This window comes from Cetorhinus maximus, chromosome X (assembly GCF_964194155.1).
Source record: "Cetorhinus maximus chromosome X, sCetMax3.hap1.1, whole genome shotgun sequence".
Lineage (NCBI taxonomy): Eukaryota > Metazoa > Chordata > Chondrichthyes > Lamniformes > Cetorhinidae > Cetorhinus > Cetorhinus maximus.
Genome location: NC_135917.1, coordinates 14,544,144 through 14,569,353, shown reverse-complemented (window position 1 = coordinate 14,569,353; position 25,210 = coordinate 14,544,144). Strand labels below are relative to the sequence as shown.

Genomic DNA, 25,210 nt, shown 5'->3' with positions numbered 1-25,210 from the left:
TATACAGAATCAGTGGTTTATACAGAATCAGTGTTTTATACAGAATCAGTGGTTTATACAGAATCAGTGGGTTATACAGAATCAGTGTTTTATACAGAATCAGTGTTTTATACAGAATCAGTGGGTTATACACAATCAGTGTTTTATACAGAATCAGTGGTTTATACAGAATCGGTGGGTTATACACAATCAGTGTTTTATACAGAATCAGTGGTTTATACAGAATCGGTGGGTTATACACAATCAGTGGTTTATACAGAATCAGTGGTTTATACAGAATCAGTGTTTTATACAGAATCAGTGGTTTATACAGAATCAGTGGGTTATACACAATCAGTGTTTTATACAGAATCAGTGGTTTATATAGAATCGGTGGGTTATACAGAGTCAGTGGTTTATACAGAATCAGTGGTTTATACAGAATCAGAGGGTTATACAGAATCAGTGTTTTATACAGAATCTGTGGGTTATAAAGAATCAGTGTTTTATACAGAATCAGTGGTTTATACAGAATCAGTGGGTTATACAGAATCAGTGGTTTATACAGAATCAGTGTTTTATACAGAATCAGTGGTTTATACAGAATCAGTGGGTTATACAGAATCAGTGGGTTATACAGAATCAGTGGTTTATACAGAATCAGAGGGTCATACAGAATCAGTGTTTTATACAGAATCTGTGGGTTATAAAGAATCAGTGTTTTATACAGAATCAGTGGTTTATACAGAATCAGTGGGTTATACAGAATCAGTGGTTTATACAGAATCAGTGTTTTATACAGAATCAGTGGTTTATACAGAATCAGTGGGTTATACAGAATCAGTGGGTTATACAGAATCAGTGGTTTATACAGAATCAGAGGGTTATACAGAATCAGTGTTTTATACAGAATCAGTGGTTTATACAGAATCAGTGTTTTATACAGAATCAGTGGGTTATACAGAGTCAGTGGGTTATACAGAATCAGTGAATTATACAGAATCAGTGGGTTATACAGAGTCAGTGGGTTATACAGAGTCAGTGGGTTATACAGAATCAGTGGGTTATACAGAATCAGTGGTTTATACAGAGTCAGTGGGTTATACAGAATCAGTGGGTTATACAGAGTCAGTGGGTTATACAGAATCAGTGGATTATACAGAATCAGTGGGTTATACAGAATCAGTGGGTTATACAGAGTCAGTGGGTTATACAGAATCAGTGGGTTATACAGAATCTGTGGTTTATACAGAATCAGTGGGTTATACAGAATCAGTGGTTTATACAGAATCAGTGGGTTATACAGAGTCAGTGGGTTATACAGAATCAGTGGGTTATACAGAGTCAGTGGGTTATACAGAATCAGTAGTTTATACAGAATCAGTGGTTTATACAGAATCAGTGGTTTATACAGAGTCAGTGGGTTATACAGAGTCAGTGGTTTGTACAGAATCAGTGGTTTATACAGAGTCAGTGGGTTATACAGAATCAGTGGTTTGTACAGAATCAGTGGTTTATACAGAGTCAGTGGGTTATACAGAATCAGTGGTTTATACAGAGTCAGTGGGTTATACAGAATCAGTGGTTTGTACAGAATCAGTGGGTTATACAGGATCGGTGGGTTATAGTGTGGGTTATACAGGATCAGTGGTTTATAATGTGGGTTATACAGGATCAGTGGTTTATAGTGTTGGTTGTACAGGATCAGCGGGTTATACTAAATCAGTGGTTTATACAGACTCAGTTCTTTGTTCAGAATCAGAGGATTCCACAGAATCAGCGATTTATCCAGAATCAGTGGATTCTGCAGAATCAGTGTATTATACAGAATCAGTGGTTTCTACGGAATCAGTGGTTTCTACAGAATCAGTGATTTATACAGAATCAATGGTTTATACAGAATCAGTGGATTCTACAGAATCAGTAGGTTATACAGAATCAGTGCATTTTTTCAGAATCAGTGATTTATACAGAATCAGTGGTTTATACAGAATCTACAGAACCAGTGGATTCTACATTATCAGTGATTCATACAGAATTAGTGGGTTACACAGAATCAGTGGATTCTACAGAATCAGTGGATTATACAGAATCAGTGGTTTATACAGAATCAGTGGATTCTACAGAATCAGTGGATTATACAGAATCAGTGGTTTATACAGAATCAGTTGATTCTACAGAATTAGTGGTTTTTACAGAATCAGTGGTTTCATCAGAATCAGTGTTTTATACAGAATCAATGGTTTCTGCAGAATCAGTGGTTTTATCAGAATCAGTGGTTAATACAGAATCAGTTGTTTCTACAGAATCAGTGGTTGATACAGAATCAGTTGTTTCTACAGAATCAGTGGTTGATACAAGATCACTTGTTTCTACAGACTCAGTGGTTTCTGCAGAATCAGTGGTTTCTAAGGAATCAGTGGTTTATACAGAGTCAGTTCTTTGTTCAGAATCAGTGGATTCCACAGAATCAGCGATTTATCCAGAATCTGTGGATTCTGCAGAATCAGTGTATTATATAGAATCAGTGGTTTCTACAAAATCAATGGTTTCTATGGAATCAATGGTTTATGCAGAATCAGTGGTTTATACAGAGTCAGTTCTTTGTACAGAATCAGGGGATTCCACAGAATCAGTGTTTTATACAGAATCAGTTGTTTCTAAAGAATCAGTGGATTCTACAGAATCAGTGGTTTCTACAGAATCAGTGGTTTTTACGAAATCAGTGGTTTCTGCAGGGTCAGTGGTTTATACAGAGTCAGTGGATTCTACAGAATCAGTGCTTTATACAGAATCAATGGTTTATACAGAATTAGTGGTTGATATAGAGTCAGGTCTTTGTACAGAATCAGTGGATTCTACAGAATCTGTGGTTTCTACAGAATCAGTAGTTTCTGCAGAATCAGTGTTTTTTATGAAATCAGTGGTTTCTGCAGGGTCAGTAGTTTATACTGTGGGATGTACAGGATCAGTGGGTTATACTAAATGAATGGTTTATACAGAGTCAGTGGTTTATACAGAGTCAGTGGATTCTACAGAATCAGTGGTTTATACAGAATCAGTGGTTGATACAGAGTCAGGTCTTTGTACAGAATCAGTGGTTTATACAGAATCAGTGGTTGATACAGAGTCAGGTCTTTGTACAGAATCAGTGGATTCCACAGAATCAGTGGTTTATACAGAATCAGTGGTTGATACAGAATCAGTGGTTTCTACAGAATCAGTGGTTTCTGCAGGGTCAGTGGTTTATACAGAATCAGTGGTTTATACAGAGTCAGTTCTTTGTACAGAATCAGTGGATACCACAGAGGCAGTGGTTTATACAGAATCAGCGTGTTCTGCAGAATCAGTGATTTATAGAGAATCAGTGATTTATACGGAATCAATGGTTCATACAGAATCAGTGAGTTAGACAGAATCAGTGGATTCCACAGAACCAGTGATTCATACAGAATCAGTGGGTTATACGGAATCAGTGCATTTTTCAGAATCAGTGATTTATACAGAATCTGTGGTTTATACTGAATCTACAGAATCAGTGGATTCTACATTATCAGCGATTCATACAGAATCAGTGGATTCTACAGAATCAGTGGGTTATACAGAATCAGTGGATTCTACAGAATCAGTGGGTTATACGGAATCAGTGGGTTATGCAAAATCAGTGGTTTCAGCAGGAGCACTGGTTTCTACAGAATCAGTGGTTTATACCGAATCAGTGGATTATACAGAATCACGGGTATTACAGAATAAGTAGGTTCTATAGAACCCGTGTGTTCTGCAGAATCAGTTGTTTATACAGAATGAGTGGAATCCACAGAATCGGTGATTTATACAGAATCAGTGGTTTATACAGAATCAGTGATTTATACAGAATCAACGGTTCATACAGAATCCGTGGATTATACACAATCAGTGGGTTATACACAATCAGTGGGTTATACAAAATCAGTTGTTTCAACAGGAGCACTGATTTCTACAGAATCAGTGGATTCTACAGAATCAGTGGATTCTACAGAATCAGTGGTTTATACAGAATCAGTTGATTCTACAGAATTAGTGGTTTTTACAGAATCAGCAGTTTCATCAGAATCAGTGTTTTATACAGAATCAATGGTTTCTGCAGAATCAGTGGTTTCATCAAAATCAGTGGTTTTTACAGAATCAGTGTCTTCTGCAGAATCAGTGGTTGATACAGAATCAGTGGGTTCTACAGAATCAGTGGTTGATACAGAATCAGTGGTTTCTACAGAATCAGTGGTTTCTATGGAATCAGTGGTTTCTATGGAATCAGTGGTTGATACAGAATCAGTGGGTTCTACAGAATCAGTGGTTGATACAGAATCAGTGGTTTATACAGAATCAGTGTTTTCTACAGAATCAGTGGTTTCTACGGAATCAGTGGTTTCTGCAGGGTCAGTGGTTTATACTGTGGGTTATACAGGATCAGTGGGTTATGCCAAATAAATGGTTTATACAGAGTCAGTGGTTTATACAGAGTTAGTGGATTCTACAGAATCAGTGGTTTATACAGAATCAATGGTTTATACTGAATAAGTGGTTGATACAGAGTCAGGTCTTTGTACAGAATCAGTGGTTTATACAGAATCAGTTATTTATACAGAATCAATGGTTCATACATAATCAGTGGGTTAGACAGAATCAGTGGATTCTACAGAACCAGTGGTTTATACAGAATCAGTGGTTTCAACAGGAGCACTGGTTTCTACAGAATCAGTGGTTTATACAGAATCAGTGGTCTATACAGAATCACGGGTATTACAGAATAAGTAGGTTCTATAGAACCAGCGTGTTCTGCAGAATCAGTTGTTTATACAGATTGAGTGGAATCCACAGAATCAGTGATTTATACAGAATCAGTGGTTTATACAGAATCAGTGATTTATACAGAATCAATGGATCATACAGAATCAGTGGATTCTACAGAATCAGTTGATTCTACAGAATTAGTGGTTTTTACAGAACCAGTGGTTTCATCACAATCAGTGTTTTATATAGAATCAATGGTTTCTGCAGAATCCGTGGTTTCATCAGAATCAGTGGTTTTTACAGAATCAGTGGTTTCTGCAGAATTAGTGGTTGATACAGAATCAGTGGTTTATACAGAATCAGTGGTTTATACAGAATCAGTGGGTTCTACAGAATCAGTGGTTGATACAGAATCAGTGGTTGATACAGAATCAGTGGTTTATACAGAATCAGTGGGTTCTACAGAATCAGTGGTTGATACAGAATCAGTGGTTTATACAGAATCAGTGGTTTCTACAGAATCAGTGGTTGATACAGAATCAGTGGTTTATACAGAATCAGTGTATTCTGCAGAATCAGTGCATTATACAGAATCAGTGGTTTCTACGGAATCAGTCATTTATACTGAATCAATCGCATGTACAGAATCAGTGGTTTATACAGAGTCAGTTCTTTGTACTTAATCAGTGGATTCCACAGAATCAGTGGTTTATACAAAGTCAGTTCTTTGTACAGAATTAGTGGATTCCACATAATCAGTGGTTTCATCAGAATCAGTGGTTTATACAGAATCAGTGGTTTATACAAAATCAGTGGTTTCTGAAGAACCAGTGGTTTATACAGAATCAGTGGTTTCTGCAGAATCAGTGGTTTCATCAGAATCAGTGGTTTATACTGAATCAGTGGTTGATACAGAGTCAGATCTTTGTACAGAATCAGTGGATTCCACAGAATCAGTAGTTTATACAGAATCAGAGGTTCATACAGAATCAGTCGTTCATACAGATTCAGTGGATTCTACAGAATCAGTGGTTTATACAGAATCAATGGTCTATACTGAATCATGGGTATCACAGAATAAGTAGGTTCTATAGAATCAGCGTGTCCTGCAGAATCAGTTGTTTATACAGAATCAGTGGATTCCACAGAATCAGTGATTTGTACAGAATCAATGGTTCATACAGAATCAGTGGATTCTACAGAATCAGTGGGTTAGACAGAATCAGTGGATTCTACAGAATCTGTGGTTTATGCTGAATCAGTGGGTTATACAGAATCAGTGGATTTTTCAGAATCAGTGATTTATACAGAATCATTGGTTTATACAGAATCTACAGAATCAGTGGATTCTAGATTATCAGTGATTCATACAGACTCAGTGGGTTATACAGAATCAGTGGATTTTTCAGAATCAGTGATTTATACAGAATCATTGGTTTATACAGAATCTACAGAATCAGTGGATTCTAGATTATCAGTGATTCATACAGACTCAGTGGGTTATACAGAATCAGTGGATTCTACAGAATCAGTGGATTATACAGAATCAGTGGATTCTGCAGAATCAGTGGATTATACAGAATTAGTTTTTTATACAGAATCAGTGAATTCTACAGAATTAGTGGTTTCATCAAAATCAGTGTTTTATACATAATCAATGGTTTCTGCAGAATCAGTGGTTTCATCAGAATCAGTGGTTTGTACAGAATCAGTGGGTTATACAGCATCAGTGGTTTATACAGCATCAGTGGGTTATACAGAATCAGTGGTTTATACAGAATCAGTGGGTTATACAGCATCAGTGGTTTATACAGCATCAGTGGGTTATACAGAATCAGTGGTTTAGAAAAAATCCGTGGTTTCTACTGAATCAGTGGTTTATAAAGAGTCAGTGGTTTCTGCAGAATCAGTGGTTGATACAGATTCAGTTGTTTCTACAGAATCAGTGGTTTCTAAGGAATCAGCGGTTTATAAAGAATCAGTGGTTTCTACAGAATCTATGCTTTCTACAGTATCAGTGGTTTATACAAAATTAGTGGTTTATATAGAGTCAGTGGTTTCTACAGAATCAGTGGTTTATACAGAGTCAGTTCTTTGTACTTAATCAGTGGATTCCACAGAATCAGTGGTTTATACAAAGTCAGTTCTTTGTGCAGAATCAGTGGTTTCATCAGAATCAGTGGTTTCTGCAGGATCAATGGTTTATACTGTGGGTTATACAGGATCAGTGGGTTATACTAAATAAATGGCTTCTACAGAATCAATGGTTTATACAGAATCAGTGGTTTATACAAAGTCAGTTCTTTGTGCAGAATCAGTGGTTTCATCAGAATCAGTGGTTTCTGCAGGATCAATGGTTTATACTGTGGGTTATACAGGATCAGTGGGTTATACTAAATAAATGGCTTCTACAGAATCAGTGGTTTATACAGAGTCAGTGGTTCCTGCAGAATCAGTGGTTTATACAGAATCAGTGGTTGATACAGAATCAATGGTTTATACAGAATCAGTGGTTGATACAGAGTCAGTGGGTTATACAGAATGTGGTTGATACAGAATCAGTGGGTTATACAGAATCAGTGGTTGATACAGAATCAGTGGGTTATACAGAGTCAGTGGTTAATACAGAATCAGTGGTTCCTGCAGGGTCAGTGGTTTATAATGTGGGTTATACAGGATCTTTGGGTTATACTAATTAAATGGTTTATACAGAGTCAGTGGTTTATACAGAGGCAGTGGATTCTACAGAATCAGTGGTTTATACAGAATCAGTGGTTTATACAGAATCAGTGGGTTATACAGAATCAGCGGTTTGTACTGAATCAGCGGTTTATACAGAATCAGCGGTTTATACAGAATCAGCGGTTTATACAGAATCCGTGGATTCTACAGAATCAGTGGTTTATACAGAATCAGCGGTTTATACAGAATCCGTGGATTCTACAGAATCAGTGGTTTATACAGAATCAGCGGTTTATACAGAATCAGTGGAGTCTACAGAATCAGTGGTTTATACAGAATCAGCGGTTTATACAGAATCAGCGGTTTATACAGAATCCGTGGATTCTACAGAATCAGTGGTTTATACTGAATCAATGGTCTAAACAGAATCACGGGTATTACAGAACAAGTAGTTTCAATAGAATCAGCGTGTTCTGCTGAATCAGTGATTTATACAGAATCAGTGGTTTATACCGAATCAGTCGATTCTACAGAATCAGTGGATTAGACAGAATCAGTGGATTCTGCAGAACCAGTGATTCGTACAGAATCAGTAGGTTATACAGAATCAGTGCATTTTTCCGGATCAGTGATTTATACAGAATCAGTGGTTTATACAGAATCTACAGAATCAATGGATTCTACATTATCAGTGATTCATACAGAATCAGTGGGTTATACAGAATCAGTGGATTATACAGAATCAGTGGGTTATACAGAATCAGTGGGTTGTACAAAATCAGTGGATTCTACAGAACCAGTGGTTTATACAGAATTAGTGGATTCTACAGATTCAGTGGTTTATACAGTATCAGTGGATTATACAGAATCATGGTTTATACAGAATCAATGGTCTATACAGAATCACGGGTATTACAGAATAAGTAGGTTCTATAGAATCAGATTGTTCTGCTGAATCAGTTGTTTGTACAGAATCAGTGGATTCCACAGAATCAGTGATTTATACAGAATCAGTGGTTTATTCAGAATCAGTGATTTATGCGGAATCAATGGTATATACAGAATCAGTAGATTCTACAGAATCAGTGGGTTAGACAGAATCAGTGGATTCTACAGAATCAGTGGTTCATACAGAATCAGTGGGTTATACAGAATCAGTGCATTTTTCAGAATCAGTGATTTATACAGATTCAGTGGTTTATACAGAATCTAAAGAATCAGTGGATTCTACATAATCAGTGATTCATACAGAATCAGTGGGTTATACAGAATCAGTGGATTCTACAGAATCAGTGGATTATACAGGATCAGTGGGTTATACAGAATCAGTGGGTTATACAAAATCAGTGGTTTCAACAGGAGCACTGGTTTCTACAGAATCAGTGCATTCTACAGAATCAGTGATTCATACAGAATCAGTGGGTTATACAGAATCAGTGGATTCTACAGAATCAGCGGATTCTACAGAATTAGTGGTTTTTACAGAATTAGTTGTTTTTACTGAATCAGCTGTTTCATCAGAATCAGTGTTTTATACAAAATCAATGGTTTCTGCAGGATCAGTGGTTTCATCGGAATCAGTGGTTTTTACAGAATCAGTGGTTGCTGCAGCATTAGTGGTTGATACAGAATTAGTGTTTTATACAGAATCAGTGGCTTCTACAGAATCAGTGGTTGATACAGAATCTACAGAATCAGTTGGTTCTACATTATCAATGATTCATACAGAATCAGTGGGTTATACAGAATCAGTGGATTCTACAGAATTAGTGGATGAAACAGAATCGGTGGGTTATACAGAATCAGTGGTTTCAACAGGAGGACTGGTTTCTACAAAATCAGCGCATTCTACAGAATCAGTGGGTTATACAGAATCAGTGGATTGTACAGAATTAGTGTTTTTTTACAGAATCAGTGGTTTCATCAGAATCAGTGTTTTATACAGAATCAGTGGTTTATACAGAATCAGTGGGTTATACAGAATCAGTGCATTTTTCAGAATCAGTGATTTATACAGATTCAGTGGTTTATACAGAATCTACAGAATCAGTGGATTCTACATAATCAGTGATTCATACAGAATCAGTGGGTTATACAAAATCAGTGGTTTCAACAGGAGCACTGGTTTCTACAGAATCAGTGCATTCTACAGAATCAGTGATTCATACAGAATCAGTGGGTTATACAGAATCAGTGGATTCTACAGAATCAGCGGATTCTACAGAATTAGTGGTTTTTACAGAATTAGTTGTTTTTACTGAATCAGCTGTTTCATCAGAATCAGTGTTTTATACAAAATCAATGGTTTCTGCAGGATCAGTGGTTTCATCGGAATCAGTGGTTTTTACAGAATCAGTGGTTGCTGCAGAATTAGTGGTTGATACAGAATTAGTGTTTTATACAGAATCAGTGGCTTCTACAGAATCAGTGGTTGATACAGAATCTACAGAATCAGTTGGTTCTACATTATCAATGATTCATACAGAATCAGTGGGTTATACAGAATCAGTGGATTCTACAGAATTAGTGGATGAAACAGAATCGGTGGGTTATACAGAATCAGTGGTTTCAACAGGAGGACTGGTTTCTACAAAATCAGCGCATTCTACAGAATCAGTGGGTTATACAGAATCAGTGGATTGTACAGAATTAGTGTTTTTTTACAGAATCAGTGGTTTCATCAGAATCAGTGTTTTATACAGAATCAGTGGTTTACACAGAATCAGTGGTTAATACAGAATCAGTGGTTTATACAAAATCAGTGGTTTATACAGAATCAGTTGTTTCTACAGAATCAGTGGTTGATACAGAATGAGTGGTTTCTGCAGAATCAGTGGTTTCTAAGGAATCAGTGGTTTATAAAGAATCAGTGGATTCCACAGAATCAGTGATTTATACAGGATCAGTGGTTTTTACAGAATCAGTGATTTATACAGAATTAGTGGTTCATACAGAATCTGTGGATTATACAGAATCAGTCGGTTAGACAGAATCAGTGGATTCGACAGAATCAGTGGTTTATAGAGTATCAGTGGATTTTTCAGAATCAGTGATTTATACAGTATCCGTGGTTTCTACAGAATCAATGGATTATACAGAATCAGTGTTTTCTACAGGAGTAGTGGTTTCTTCAGAATCAGTGGATTATACATTATCAGTGATTCATACAGAATCAGTGTTTTATACAGAGTCAGTGGTTTATACAGAATCAGTGGTTTATACACAATCACGGGTATTACAGAATCAGTAGGTTGTATAGAATCAGTGTGTTCTGCAGAATCAGTGGTTTATATAAAATCAGTAGCGTATGCACTATCAGTGGCAAGCTGTTCTGTATTTTTTCAGCATTGTGTGGATTTCTTGGCTGATGACCACTGGCTTTTGGAGTGAGGTCTGTATCACTGAGTGTGGAGCAGCTGGTGTCCAGGCACCATGTTACCTATTGGGCGAAGGGATGGAAGTGAGATATGCAGACATGTACTGAGAAAGCTCTGTGCTTGTCTTACCTGTTCAGCCATCCTCTCACCTCTGGAGCACTGGAACCTCAGCCCTCCTGCCTGACAGGGTGTTGGGGGGGTGGGGAGAGGGGTGTGGTGGGCAGAGTGGAGGTCAGTGAAAGCCTGGAAGGCTTGATTTCATCCATCTACCAGCCTGTTGAATCTAGTACATATGTTCATCCAGAGTCTACAAAGTGGCTGTCTGGTTACCCTTCCCCGAGGGTTCACCTGCCCCATGTTCCACCAAGTGGTTAAAGCCACAGCATCACCCCACATCTATTTGAGTTGCTCTCATCCGTCATCTCTTTCTGCTCTGGGCAGCGAGTGTGGCAGGTCTGCCACTACCTCAGGCAGCGGCTGCTGTCCCTCCTCTTCACTGCATCTCTGTCCTTGCCAATGGCAAGTGAGAGGATTTTTTCATTGTTTCGTTATGGGGCGCGGGCCCTTGAGAAGGTGGTGGTGAGCCGCCTTCTTGAGCCACTGCAGTCCATGTGGTGTAGGCTCCAGGCATTTGAGAGTCAACCACCTTGGCTGTAGGCCAGACCAGGTAAGGACGGCAGATTTCCTTCCCTATCGGGGCCTTAGGGAACCAGATGGGTTTTTATGACAATCGACAACGGTTTCACAGTCATCAGACTTTTCATTCCAGATGTTTATTGAATTCAAATACCACCACCGTCTGCCCTGGCAGGATTCAAACCCAGCTCCGCAGAGCGTTACCCTGTATTTCTGGTTACTAGTCCAGTTAAAAACACCACCAGCCCCACCATCTCCCCCTGTTGCTAAAGCTGAATAAAGACATGATCAGAGTTAGGGAATGCTCCGAGGCTCACTGAGAGTGTTTTGGGGGTGATATGAGCCTGAAGGACTGCAGCCTCAGCATCACCAATACTCGAGGCACTTGAGGTCACCCCGATACTGAGCACTCCCTCCTCCTTTGGAGAAACTTCAGCAATCCCCCCACCCCGTGGCCCTCCTCGGGTCACTGCCTTCCCTCTGGTGTTCCCCACTCTCCTCTCTTGCAGGGGTTGTATGGCAGAGAGCCGGGGGTCTCTGAGGAGCGTGTGCCCCCGATGGATGCAGTGCACGTGGTGACGGCACGAATCTAGCAGACGCGTACAGAGCGGGAATGGTGTGCCTTTGAGCAATGGCGGTGCGGTACCCTCTCAGGGTGTGCAGCGAGAGCGAGTGCAGGTGATTGAGGAGTTGAGCTGGGGAGCGAGATTCCTGGCAGGAAGCAGGGATTGAGCATGTTCAAAGGTTGAGAGGAGGGGGTGGGGTCAAGCCGACTTAATTGGTGCTGAGGTGAGTGTCGTGGAGGGGGCAGGGAGGAAGAGTGCTGAGACAGCGTGGGAGGGACTGCACTGCAGGGTTTGGCTGTTGACCTTTCTTGAGCTGGTCAGGTCATTCAAATCGTTGGCTGGATGAGGTCCAGACCCTCTCTGCCGCTCTTCTTTATTTCCACCGTCTCCAGCCAGCCTCCTCTTTAGTGGTTCTGCAGTGAGAAGGAGTCACTTCCTCCTGGCCCCCTACAACACTCAGATGCACACGACACAAACTATCGGTAAAGCCGAGGCTCATCGTTCCTCTCTTCACGTTGAGCAGTTCCTGTCCTTCATTCCTCTTTGTAGAAAGCTCCTTCCCACTTTCCTCCATTTCAGTGCCACACTGAGCCCTTCAAATAATTGGTGGAAAATTGTGTCATGTGGTCCAGTGTCGTCTTGTTGATTTCTCTGATGGGGGAGTGCGTAATTGACACTTTGTCTCCCTGTTTCCAGGGTTCCCATTGGTTCCTGCCACCATACACGTAGTTGCCCGGAGCAAATACTTCAACGACAAGTAAGGACATCTTTCATTGCTCATCTTAGGCTCTGGATGGGAACTAGGCTTTGTTACTGTGAGGTGTCACAGGCCAAGGGGGATGCTTCAAGCAGTAGGTGGGTGGGATAATCCTACAAAAATGCAAAACGGAATCTAGCCAAACCAGCCCCAAAATGGGCGATCGGATGGGGATAGGGAGAAGCAAACTGGGCAAAGAGTCAAGGGAAAAGCAGGAGAGGAGGAATTTACTGAAAAGCAGGTTAACGAGATCTTTGCGATGAAGAAGGGCCCATGAGATGAAGAGAGCACTTTGAAGGCACAGGATAGAATCCTGTGTGACATCAGGCGAGGTAACTCCGATGGACAGGATTACAGTGGAGAGTGGCCATATCCCTCTGCTGGTACAAGTGTGGTGGGAGGGCAGTCTTCTCAATGCAAGCTTCCTTCGCTGAGCCAGGGTCAGGATTAGTTCAGCCATTTTGGTCTCTGCCGGAGTGAAACTGGATAATGACTGGAGCCAAAGTGCCTCAGCCTTTTCTGTTCTGCCGGCCTGGGATCGATCTCGCGGGCTTGCCAACATTTACATTTCGATTCCCGTAAAACCTCCCCTTTTCTGCCTTCTCTATACTCTCACAAGCTTTTCAGAGAAACTCGAACACCCAGACCACACACACTGATCCAAATACCCCCCTCAACAGGTATCTGAAAGATGGGGGACAGGGTTCTCTCCCTCTTGCCAACGGGAGAGATTTTCGCTCTCAATCCCACGCCTCAATCTTGCTCCAACTCTGTTTACCAGCTCTGCTCTTGAAAGCCGCTTGACCCAACTTGTCCTTTGCCCTCGAGTGCCGGAGGTTCCTATCCACTTCCCATTGAGAGCCCAGTATGGAAACACATAACATGAAGTGGGTGAGGCGAGCGATCTGGGCTGTTCTCAGTCACCACCCGTTCCTAACAAAGTAGCAACATTCACTGGCTGATGGTCAACTCATTCTTGCAGCATGACTTTCAATGCCAACATTAATAAATATACAAGCAAAAATGCTGTTCCAGCATCTAGTACACATTAAGGCCATAAGAAATAGGAGCAGTAGTAGGCCATACAGCAAGTTCTACCCTTTGATCCACTCAAACATGAAGTAGCTGAGTATTTAGCATATCTATTTTCACTTGGAATGTTTTGGGTTCAGAATTTGGTTGTGAACCTTGTTTTTTGAGAGCTAGCTACCATTTTGTTTCTGCATTGTCAAGGGCCTGTGTTGAGTTTTTTCACAGGCTGAGGGCTTCACTGGCTGGGCCAGCATTTATTGCCCATCCCTAGTTGCCCTTGAAGTGGTTTGTTACAACTGAGTGTCTTGCTAGGCCATTTCAGAGGGCATTTAAGAGTCAACCACATTGCTGTGGGTCTGCAGTCACATGTAGGCCAGGTAAGGATGGTACATTTCCCTCTCTAAAGGGGCATTAGTGAACCAAATGGGTTTTTACAACAATCGACAATGGTTTCATGGTCATCATTAGACTTTTAATTCCAGATTTTCCACCATCTGTTGTGGTGGGATTGGAACCCAGAGCATTACCCTGGGTCTCTAGATCACTGGTCCAGTGACAATATCACGACACCATGACCTCCCCCCTATGACAATGTGATTGCAGGGTCTGAGTTCACAGCAAACCAGCTCCGCCATTTCCTGCCTGATCACACAGATCGAACCGTACACAGTTCCCTGAACAGCCCTTCACCCCGAAGCAATCCAAACCATTTCAGAACACTAGCCCATCTCCTCAGGCTCCAGCCTGGGTAACGCCATTAACCGAGCCAAGTCTAGCCAAGTCGGATGGCAGAAGGGGTTGCCGAGGAACTTCAAGTAGAATTAAGAGCGCCTGCCCCTCTTCAGTCGCTTCACCTGTGCCTTATTCAGGGACCTGTTGAGGTTACAACACAGAGCAGAATCCAACACATTCACAAAGCATCACTCCTGAGACTCTGTCACTTCCCTGTCAGTTTTAATATCCCATTTCATCCTGCTGACTGTTCTCTGTGCAGAATACTGAATTCCCGACCTCAATATGGTCCTTCATTCTGTGAATGCCCCCATCCCCTCCTGCCCCCTGCAACCTCGGCCAGCTCTGCTCCCTCCATCAGCTCTCTCCATTTCCAATTTTCCTTTTTTGGTTCCATTCTCTGGGTGGCGCCAAGTTACATATCCAGGAACAGCCAATTACATCTCAGCAAACAAGCTGAGGACATCACTTTCTGCAGTGTTGAGTGCGTCATTCCCCAGGATCAGTTCAATAATGCATCAACTGTGCCGCGTCTGGACAATGACTGGATGAAATGTGTTGAGGATTGACCTTGTCAGCATCTGAATCTGCTCTTTCATTCTGTCTAGTTGCTGGATCAGTTCAAACACTCACCTCCTGTACATTGTTCATGGCCCAATCTGTGCTGCTTTACTGGTATGTATGTGATACTATTGTTTGAAACTGAATATTGCTGAAAAGAGAGACATGTTTTGCCGAGAGACGTGTTAGCTCTACACGCTATAGGATTGGCCTGATCGGCAATCTTGTAAATAGGACCTGAGCCATTTGCTCACCTTGCAAGCTTGAAGCAGAATTAGAGCACATCAAAGTTATCCTATGGGACACTGGCTATCCTGATCAGATCATTGTTCACTGTGTATTGTACAAACTCACAAACTGGCCAAAGGCTGCTACTTTAGGACCTAAAAAGTGTCTCGTTTACCATAAATTACTCTGGAGATCCTGAGTATGCTAATAGCTGTACTAACAGCCTATTTAACATAACATGGCTCATTTACATGTGCTAGAAGTGACATACATTCAGACACAGAGATCCATTCTCTGCAAACAAAAGGAATATATTCAATCCTTGCGCCCTTTTTGAATGATCCAGGAGCTTGGAGAGCCTATCGTTGTCCGTTGCTTTCTCCATGGCAATGCCCTGACCAATCGGAAGTGACTTGCTAACCAATCGGCACTCTTTGCTCCTGCAGTATAAATTGTGAGAGTTTGAAATTTGGCATTCTTGCATTTGCCCTGATGAGTGCAAGATGAAAAGCTTCAGCGACATGTCTCTCTTTTCAGCAAGATGCAAGTTCTGTCCTATCAAGAGACTGTTTTCTAAATTGCATGAATCTAGAGGTTACACATGCACTTCCCCCTGAGCCATAGACACCAGGAAGATCAATGGTCTCCCAAGGCAGTGGTTTGAGGCACTACCATTGCCCTCAGTGTCCTTGGGCTAAGGAAGGTGATGCCTGTCATGTGAGTTGCATGGAACAGTATTCCTGTCAGATTACCCCGAGCTAATTTACACTTGATGAACTACTGCGGGCAATTGGTGCTCATGAAATCCTATCATGAACATGAGTCAGTGGAAAGTGAGGAACAAGCTGTGAATGGCGGAGAGGGGGTAGGGGGGGTCGTTGGAGGGAGACCCTTGATTCAGTTGATGTTGCTCCCCACCTCTTTGTGACTCTCTGTCCTCCTTGGCTCCCAGGTCAATCTGTTCTTTCTGCTCAACATTGTTCGAGTTCTTATCACCAAGCTGAGGGTGACTCACCAGGCACAGTCCGAAGCCTACATGAAGGTTGTCCGAGCGACACTGATCCTTGTCCCGCTATTGGGGATACAGTTTGTCCTGTTTCCATCCAAGCCTGAAGGGCGTCTGATTGGAGAGATTTATGATCATGTGATGCACATCTTTATGCATTATCAGGTAAAGTGCCTTCAATGTTTCTTATGCACCACCATGTCAAGGCCAATGCCCAGCTTCCTGTTGAGTTGGGGGAGGGTGGGGGAGCTTGATCCTATTGATAATGCGTCTGCGAACAACTTGAGCAATGCGTTGGGGGGGATACAGCCGATCAGCAGCGAGGAGTTAGTCAAAATGGCGGGCAAGTAGGGAAGAGCAACGCCATTGTGGTACTGAGCCCAGACAGGGGACAGGAAGATCCCAGGCTCCATCCGTGGCCTGTGCTGAGTGAGCTGCTCACAGCTGGATCAGGTACAGGGGCTCTACTTGACCTCAGTGCGCCTGGACTGAGAAGATTAAAACCAGCCTGGGTCTCTGCTCCTGGTCACTGTGCAGTGACTCCTGCTGGCCAATTGCCCAAAGCACTGAAGGGAACTGTGACCCTGGGGTGATTCCTCATGAGGACAACTACCCTGGCAATAGCAGAGGAGAAATTGCTTGATTTTGTTGAATGAACACTACAGTTCAGATAAAAAGGGTTGGCGACCAGGTACCCAAATGGAGCCTGGATGTGGCTGTACCTCAACCTCTGGCCGTTCTAGTTCTTTTTTAAATTTTTTGGAATCTGTCCATCCAGCCCACTCCCTTCTCCAGCTATTCCTGTGGTTCCCCCCAGCTCTGCTTCATCCCCAACCTAGACCAAGGTCTGTTGAGTACCATAGACACGCTCAATTCTCAACACTACCTTGCGACGGCACAGCCAAGATCCAAACGCAAGCAGCATCCTTCCCATGGGTCCTGCCCCAAGGAAAGAGGGAACAGGGGCTCTTTCTGGGACTCGTACACAGGGCTCCGCATTCCTAGGGGGCACTGTCCGAAGCCACTAGCTGGTGGATGGGGACTAACCCAGAGGGAGGGAGAATTTTGTGAACAGTCTCTGTTCCTGCACAAAAGCTTTTTCATTCTTCCAGATCGGTTAACCTGAACCTATCGCAAGTTGTGTAAGCCTGGCTGAATGTTCTCACACTCCAGTTAAGGGATGGGTGTTGGTAGAGCTGGCCTCAGCCTGAACCAGGGGAATGACGATGTGCTGATAGGGTACAGATTAATGACAGATGAATCTGCTGTGTTTCACAGGGGATACTGGTGACAACAATATTCTGCTTCTTCAACAGAGAGGTGAGTTTGATTCCAAGTATCTGTGCGAGTTACTGAGTGCTGGACCGGACCCATTCGAGTAGAATTTCTGCTCCCAGCGTGGCGTCTCTCCGGCCAAGATTGCTTATCGGAAATCGGGGCTCGAACATCAGCGGGGATTCCTGCCCGTGAATTCTAAGGAATTGGCGATCACTCCCTGACCTCTGTGCCCCAGTTCCCAGTCTGTGCTGCCAGTGGCAAAGCACTGGGCACACTGAGTGCAAGCGCCCACTATACTCAGAGGGCGAGATTAGCACCAGCCCAGCTGCAGGGTGCCTGGCCCTGGCATGATGCCAGGCTAGTTTTCTCCCGGGAGACTGCTCGGTTGTGCAGCATTGACTCATGGGAGGATCTCTACCACTAAGAAAGCGTTAGTTGCTTCCACCTTAGAGAGGCCTTTCTGGGAAACACACTGTTCTGTAGGATTGTCACTGCTGCTCCAGTGCTAACTCTTGTTCGATCCTTGGGTGGTCTCCGATGGCCCTACCTCGCCACCATTATTCCCAGTGAAGCAGCAACCTCCAGCCTTCCCTGTAGAGGTAGGAGCAGGAAACTCCAGTTTGAGGTGGGGAGGTGTAGGTCAGCCTCGACATCAGACTCCTGCGCTGTTTCCAGTGCTATACAACCCAACTTGGAGCACATTACCTCAGGAAAATCCAGCCCAGGGAGGCTGAAAAAACTGGCCAGTGTTTCTGTCCCTTTCCATCTAATGTGCACTGTTTTCCTTGGAAAGGTATGAACAAGGGCAGCAGTTCCTCTGCCAGCAGTATTTCATAAGAACATATGAAATAGGAGCAGGAGTAGGCCATTCGGCCCCTCCAGCCTGCTCCGCCATTCATTAAGATCCTGACTGATCTGTTTGTGTTTCGAATTCCACATTCTCATCTACCCCCAATAACCTTTGATTCCCTTTCCTAACAAGAATCTATCTACCTCTGTCCTAAAAATATTCAATGACCCCACCTCCACCACCTTCTGAGGCAGTGAGTTCCAAAGTCACACAACCCTCAGAGAGAAAAAGTTTCTCCTCATCTCTGTCCTAAAAGAGTGACCCTTAATTTTAAAACAGTGCCCCCTAGTTCTGGACTCACCCACAAGAGGAAACATCCTTTCCACGTCCACCTTGTCAAGACCGTTCAGGATCTTATATACTTCAATCAAATCACCCCTCATTCTTCTAAACTCCAGTGGAAACAAGCCCAGTCTGTCCAACCTTTCCTCATAAGACAACCCGCCCATTCCAGGTATCAATCTAGTAAACCTCCTCTGAACCGTCTCCAACACATTTACATCCTTCCTTAAATAAGGAGACCAAAACTGCACACAGTATTCGAGATGTGGTCTCACCAATGCTCTGTATAACTGAAGCATAACATCCTTACTTTTATGTTCAATTCCTCTCATAATAAAGGATCACAATTCATTAGCCTTCTTAATTACTTGCTGTACCTGCATACTAACTTTTTGTGACTCATGTACTAGAATACCTAGATTCCTCTGCACCTCGGAATTATGCAGCTGTTCTCCATTTAGGTAATACTCTGCTTTTTTATTCTCCCTGCCAAAGTGAACAACTTCACATTTTCCCACATTATACTCCATCTGCCAGATTTTTGCCCACTCACTCAACATACTTATATCCGACTGCAACCTCCTTATGTCTTCTTCACAACATACTTTCCTACATATCTTTGAGTCATCTGCAAATTTAGCTACCATGCCTTCACTCCCCTCATCTAAGTCATTGATGTAAATTGTAAAAAGTTGAGGCCCCAGCACAGACCCCTGTGGGACTCCACTTGTCACATCCTGCCAATCACAAATAGACCCATTTATGTATACGCTGTTTTCTGCCAGCCAGCCAATCTTCTATCCATGTTAATATGTTACCCACTACACTATGCGATTTTATTTTCTGTAATAACCTTTGATCAGGCATCTTATCAAATGCCTGCTGGAAATCCAAGTACAGTATGTCTACAGACTCCCCTGTATCCACGGCACATGTTGCTCCTTCAAAGAACTCCAGTAAATTGGTTAAACAAGATTTCCCTTTCACAAAACCATGCTGACTCTTCCCGATTGCCTTGAGTTTCTCTAAGTGCCCAGCTATAACCTCCTTAATGATCGATTCTAACACCTTCCCCACGACAGACGTCAGGCTAACTGGCCTAATGTTTCCTGTTTTCTATCTCCCTCCCTTCTTGAATAGAGGGGTTATATTTGCTATTTTCCAGCCTGATGGAGCCTTTCCAGAATCTAGTGAATTTTAGAAAATTAGCACCAACGCATCTACTACCTGAATCGCCTCCTCTTTTAAGACCCTAGGATGAAGTCCATCAGGACCCGGAGACTTGTCAGCCCACAGCTCCATCAGTTTGCTCAGTACCGCTTCCTTAGTGATTGTAATTTCACCAAGTTCCTCTCTCCCCTCCACCTCCTGATTTACAGCTATTACTGGAATGTTTTTTGTATCCTCTATACTGAAGACAGAAGCAAAATATTTGTTCATTTCATCTGCCATTTCCTTATTATCTACTATTAACTCCCCATTCTCACTCTCTAGAGGACCAACACTCACTTTACTTACTACTTTCCTTTTTAAATACCTGTAGAATCTCTTGCTATCTGTTTTTACATTTCTAGCTAGCCTCCTCTCATACTCTAATTTCTTTCTCCTGATTAACGTTTTAGTCTCTCTGCTGTTCTTTATATTCTGACCAATCATCTGACCTGCCACTCATCTTTGCGCAGTTATATGCTCTTTCCTTAAGTTTGATGCTTTCCAACTTTAGTTAACCACAGATGGTGGATCCTCCCCTTAGAATGTTTCTTTATAGTAGGAATGTACTTATTCCGAGTATTCTCAAATATCCCCTTAAATGTCTGCCACTGTTTCTCTATTGATCTATCCTCGAGCCTAGTTTCCCAGTTCACTTCAGCTAGCTCAGCTTTCATCCCCACATAGTTGCCCTTATTTAAGTTTAAGACACTAGTCTTAGACCCACTCTTCTCCCTTTCAAACTGGATGTAAAATTCAATAATATTGAGGCCATTGCAACCTAGGGGTGCCTTCACTCTGAGGTCATTATTGAATTCTGTCATTTAATGCCAATGTGTCCATTAGTGCCTTAGCAAACCTTTCTTCAACTTCTTCCTATCAACAGTGATTTACTTGGACTCTACAGGTTGTGATGGAAATTTATAGAGCAAGAACCTAGGGTTGCCAACAGTGATTAAATGTATTCCTGAAGCTTTCATCACATGACTTGCCCCACACTACAGCCATTAGTCGGCCAACACATCACTACAGCCATTAGTCGGCCAACACATCCATCCTTGTGACTCACGGCCTTCCTCCATCAATTGGAAAGCAAAAAGACTCATTACCCAATGAGATGATGCTTGACTGTCTGCCAAACAGCATTTTTCTCCGCCCATTTTCAATATTTTTATACCTGGTAAAGAGAAATGTTAAAAGAAAATGACAAAACAAAAATCTTTTTGAAAGTCCAGATCATTTTTCTCCAGGGCTGCACATAGCAGTGTCCTGGAGATTGATTCCTGGAGACTCCAGGCCAATCCTGTAGCCAATCCTTGGCAACCCTGCGGGAATCCTGGGGATGGTTTGGGACATCACGGAGTGGGATTTGCATGAATGGTTTGACATTCTGGTCACTTAGATGTGCTTGAACTAACAGGGCCTTTTCCTTTTAGGTGCAAAGTGCGTTTAAGAGGCAGTGGTCAAAGTACAAGGTCCAGTACAGCCACCAGTTGATGAACACAGAGGGCTCTCACTCCAATGTGACATCTTTGACAGAGCTCACCCGATATTCCCCCATACAGACCACCAATAACAACCACACCAACGGCAAGAGCTGCTCTGAGATTGTGGCACTGAAAGTACCAGGCATTCCCATCTGAGGGACACTCTCTTATTGAGGCCATTAATGAATCCTGTCATTTCAATGCCAATGTGTCCATTAGTGCCTTAGCAAACCTTTCTTCAACTTCTTCCTATCAACAGTGATTTACTTGGACTCTACAGGTTGTGATGGAAATTTACAGAGCAAGAATCTAGGGTTGCCAACGGTGATTAAACGTATTCCTGGAGCTTTCATCACATGATTTTTAAAACTTCCTTCAATATCTGCAATATAGAGAAAGAAAAGCAAGCATTTCCTTTATATAGTGCCTTATCCTGTGTCTCAGGAATCTCTCTGTGCTCTGGTTACAAGGAATTTGAGGTGTAGTCTTGTTATGTCACATATATATGTAGATATTTCTGGAGCACGCAGCTGGTTCCCTCTCTCCCCTCCCCCCCTGCCCCCAAGAATAAAACTCTGTGACTCAGTCATTGTGAGATTTTCTGAACAGTTTGACAGGCCGGTCACTAAAACACGGTCCAGGAATAAAGGCCTTAGGATTGGAATTTCAGAAGTTGCGAAAGCATTTCAACAATGATTTACATTTCTTCAGCACTTTTCACATAGAAGTGAAACATCGGCAAGCCACTTGCTTTCATTGCTGGATACCTCTGTGACACCCTGAGGAACTTTGTGACGAAAGTGGTCTTGACATTTCCTGGGCTTGTGGAGTGGAGGTTGGACGAGAGCCAGTTACACATAAGACAGGGCAAAAAATAGTGCATTTCTTTAGTGCCTTCCAAGGCCTCAGGACATCTCAATATGCATCAATGTACTTTAGAACTGTTCTGTAGTGGGGAAATGTGACAGCTTGCTTTGCGTTTTGAATAATTTCCATTTAATTGTCTCTAGTTCCAGTAAACAGCGATCCTTCATTTAACACGCTATTCCTAGGAATGCACAGGTCAGCTAGGAGGTACCAGTTGAATTGGGGCCTTTATTTAAAGGATTATTTACTCAGGCTTCTCTGTATCTTTTAACAAATTGACTCTGGGGATTTCTGCTCACCACCTAGAATTTTTCTATTAAGAAACAAATACTATGTCTAAAGTTTACCTGATATGTTTCTGCCCCCTTCCTCTCAGGGTGTGACTTCTTGTCAAATTATGCGCATGTTTGGGAGGCCCGGTCAGATCCTGGCTGTTTGCTTGTGCCTCTATTCCGGAAAATTCTCTGCAGTATTCAAGAGTTTCCCCCTGGATTTCAGAGGTGAGAAATCAGACGATGTGGAATCTGGGGGGCTGTAAATGGGGCACTGAGTGTTAGTTCAAAGCAGCAATTTAGTCACCTCTCCCCAGGTTCTGATTCTGGCTTTTTACTCACTTGATATAAATCAGCAGTTGAGGGGAGTTTATTGTCATTTAAATGCCACTGTCACTTGCACCCCAGCATTCTGCAATGTTTCACCAAAAACTTTTACTTGTTAAACATTTCTCAATCTTGTAGTCCCTCAGCAGTTGGTTGGTCTGTTTGTGAAACTGTAAGAGATTACAATAATCCATGGAATATTGCTGGTTTATAACAGTGGTGACTCTGCTCTTAGTGACATCACCAAAAAGACAGGAAGCTACACAGTCGGAAGGGCCCAGGTTTAACTGCTCTCAGCTGGGGCTTGGGGAGTTAGAATTGCTTAAGAGCCCCTGGGTTAAGAAGAGAGAAAAAGCAACCAGGGTTCCAGCACTTTGTGCTATCCATGCGTTTGATGACGTTGGACAAACATCAGGCTTCAGCTGTGATGATGCCCCCCAAGGTCAAATGACCCGAACGCACTCATTTCTTAAGCTCATTCATGAAGGATAGTCACCAAGAAAGGCGACAGTTAACTTATTCAAGACAAGTGGGGAGAAAATGAAATTAAATATTTCATTCCCAGCCGCCGCTTCAGTTCCTGCTCAACCTCTGTAACCAGTTACGAGGTGAGGTTATATAGCAGACGTTTTATTTACTTCATATTGCCTCTCCTCATTCTTTCAACTTTACGCCTGTGTTAAATTGCATCTACCATTTTACCAATTTATCTATGTCCTCCTGAAGCCTGTTGCTGTCCTCATTGTTTATTACAGTTCCGAATTTTGTATCATCAGGAACCTTTGAAACGATGCCCTGTATACCTAAGTCCAGGTCATTTATATCAAAAAGAGCAGTGGTCCTAACGCTAATCCCTTGGGAACACCACTGCATACTTCCCACCTCACTTTCCTCCTTTAAAACGCTCCTTAAAACTACCTCCTTTGACCACGCTTTTGGTCATCTGGTCTGATATCCCCTCATGTGGCTCAGTGTCATATTTTGTTTTATAATGCCACTTGGGATGCTTCATTATGTTAGAGGTGCTTTATAAATATGATTTGTTTCTAAGAGTTTTGTGTTCCTTTTTATGTTAGTCACAAATGTATTTGCATAATCTCTCTTTGCCCCTCACTCCCTTTTTTAAATTTCCTTTGTACTTTCTATATTTAACTTGGTTCTTGACCATATTATGAACCTTTATAATAATAAACCTCCTTTTCCTGTCTCATTTTAATCTGTATCTTTCGTCACGCAGAGAGCTCCAGTTATAGGTACTCTTCCTTTTCCCATAAGGGGACTGCGTCTGTACCTGAACCATCCCTTTGAAGGCCTCCCATTGTTTAATTACTTATTTGCCGAACCATTTTTGATTCTAATCCACCTGGCGCAGATCCCATTTCAACTCACTGTAGTTAAACTGCCTCCAGTTAAGTTTTTTTTCTTGAGTGTTCCTTGTTCTTTTTTGTAACTATTCTAAACCTGATGATATTATGATCACTGTTTCCCCAAATGCTCTCCCACTGAAACATACTCCACTTCATTCTCAGAACTAGATCCAGCAATGCTTCCTTCCTCATTAGGCTAGAAACACACTGAATAGGGGAGTTCTATTGTACATATTTCAGGAATTAATCCCCCCCTTTGTCCTCTACACTCGTACTATTCCAGTCTGTATTAAGATAGTTGAAGTCCTCTATTAGCACTACTCTGTAGTTCTTGTATCTTTCAGTAATTTGCCTGCAAATTTACTCTATCTCCGTCTCAATATTATGCCTGCAGCACAATACCTCTCTTATTGTTCCTTAATTCTGACCAAATAGATTCTTTGAACCCTCAACTACATCATCCCTCGCCAGTGTTAGGGAACACAGTTGAAGAATAAGAGGTCTTCCTTTTAAGATGGAGAGGAGGAGAAATTTTCTCTCAGAGGGAATTCTCTTCCCTACAGAACAGTGGAGGCTGGGTCATTGAATTTATTCAAGGCAATGTTAGATTTTTGATAGACAAGGGAGTCAAGGGTTAGGTGGGGGGGGGCACATGGCAAAGTGGAGTTGAGATCACAATCAGATCAGCCATGATCTTGATTGGCTGAGCTGGCTCAAAGAGACAAGAGGCCTACTCCTGCTCCTAAGTTTTATGTCCCTACGTTACAATAGTTTATTTGATCAATGCAGTCACTGCCCCCTGGCTTTTTTTCCTATCTGTTCCCCAAATACTTTGTACTCAGGATTATTAAGTTCCCAATCCTTTCTTTGAACAAGGTCTCTATTATTGCCACTATATATCCCAATATGGTGACTCATGCCTGCAGCTCATCCACCTTAGCTACC

At 42.1% G+C, this 25,210-nt stretch overlaps 1 protein-coding gene across 1 annotated transcript in view; it reads left to right on the top strand.

Annotated features, from left to right (window-relative positions):
• LOC144672653 (calcitonin gene-related peptide type 1 receptor-like) overlaps nt 1-21,989 on the top strand; it is a 139,759-nt gene extending 117,770 nt beyond the window's left edge. Inside the window, exons 4-8 of the mRNA XM_078534529.1 lie at nt 12,707-12,767; nt 15,140-15,206; nt 16,273-16,491; nt 17,605-17,646; nt 21,382-21,989. Coding sequence (XP_078390655.1) covers nt 12,707-12,767; nt 15,140-15,206; nt 16,273-16,491; nt 17,605-17,646; nt 21,382-21,588 — 596 coding nt within the window. The 3' untranslated portion in view covers nt 21,589-21,989. The remainder of the gene's footprint in view (nt 1-12,706; nt 12,768-15,139; nt 15,207-16,272; nt 16,492-17,604; nt 17,647-21,381) is intronic.
• Nucleotides 21,990-25,210: the final 3,221 nt, after the last annotated feature.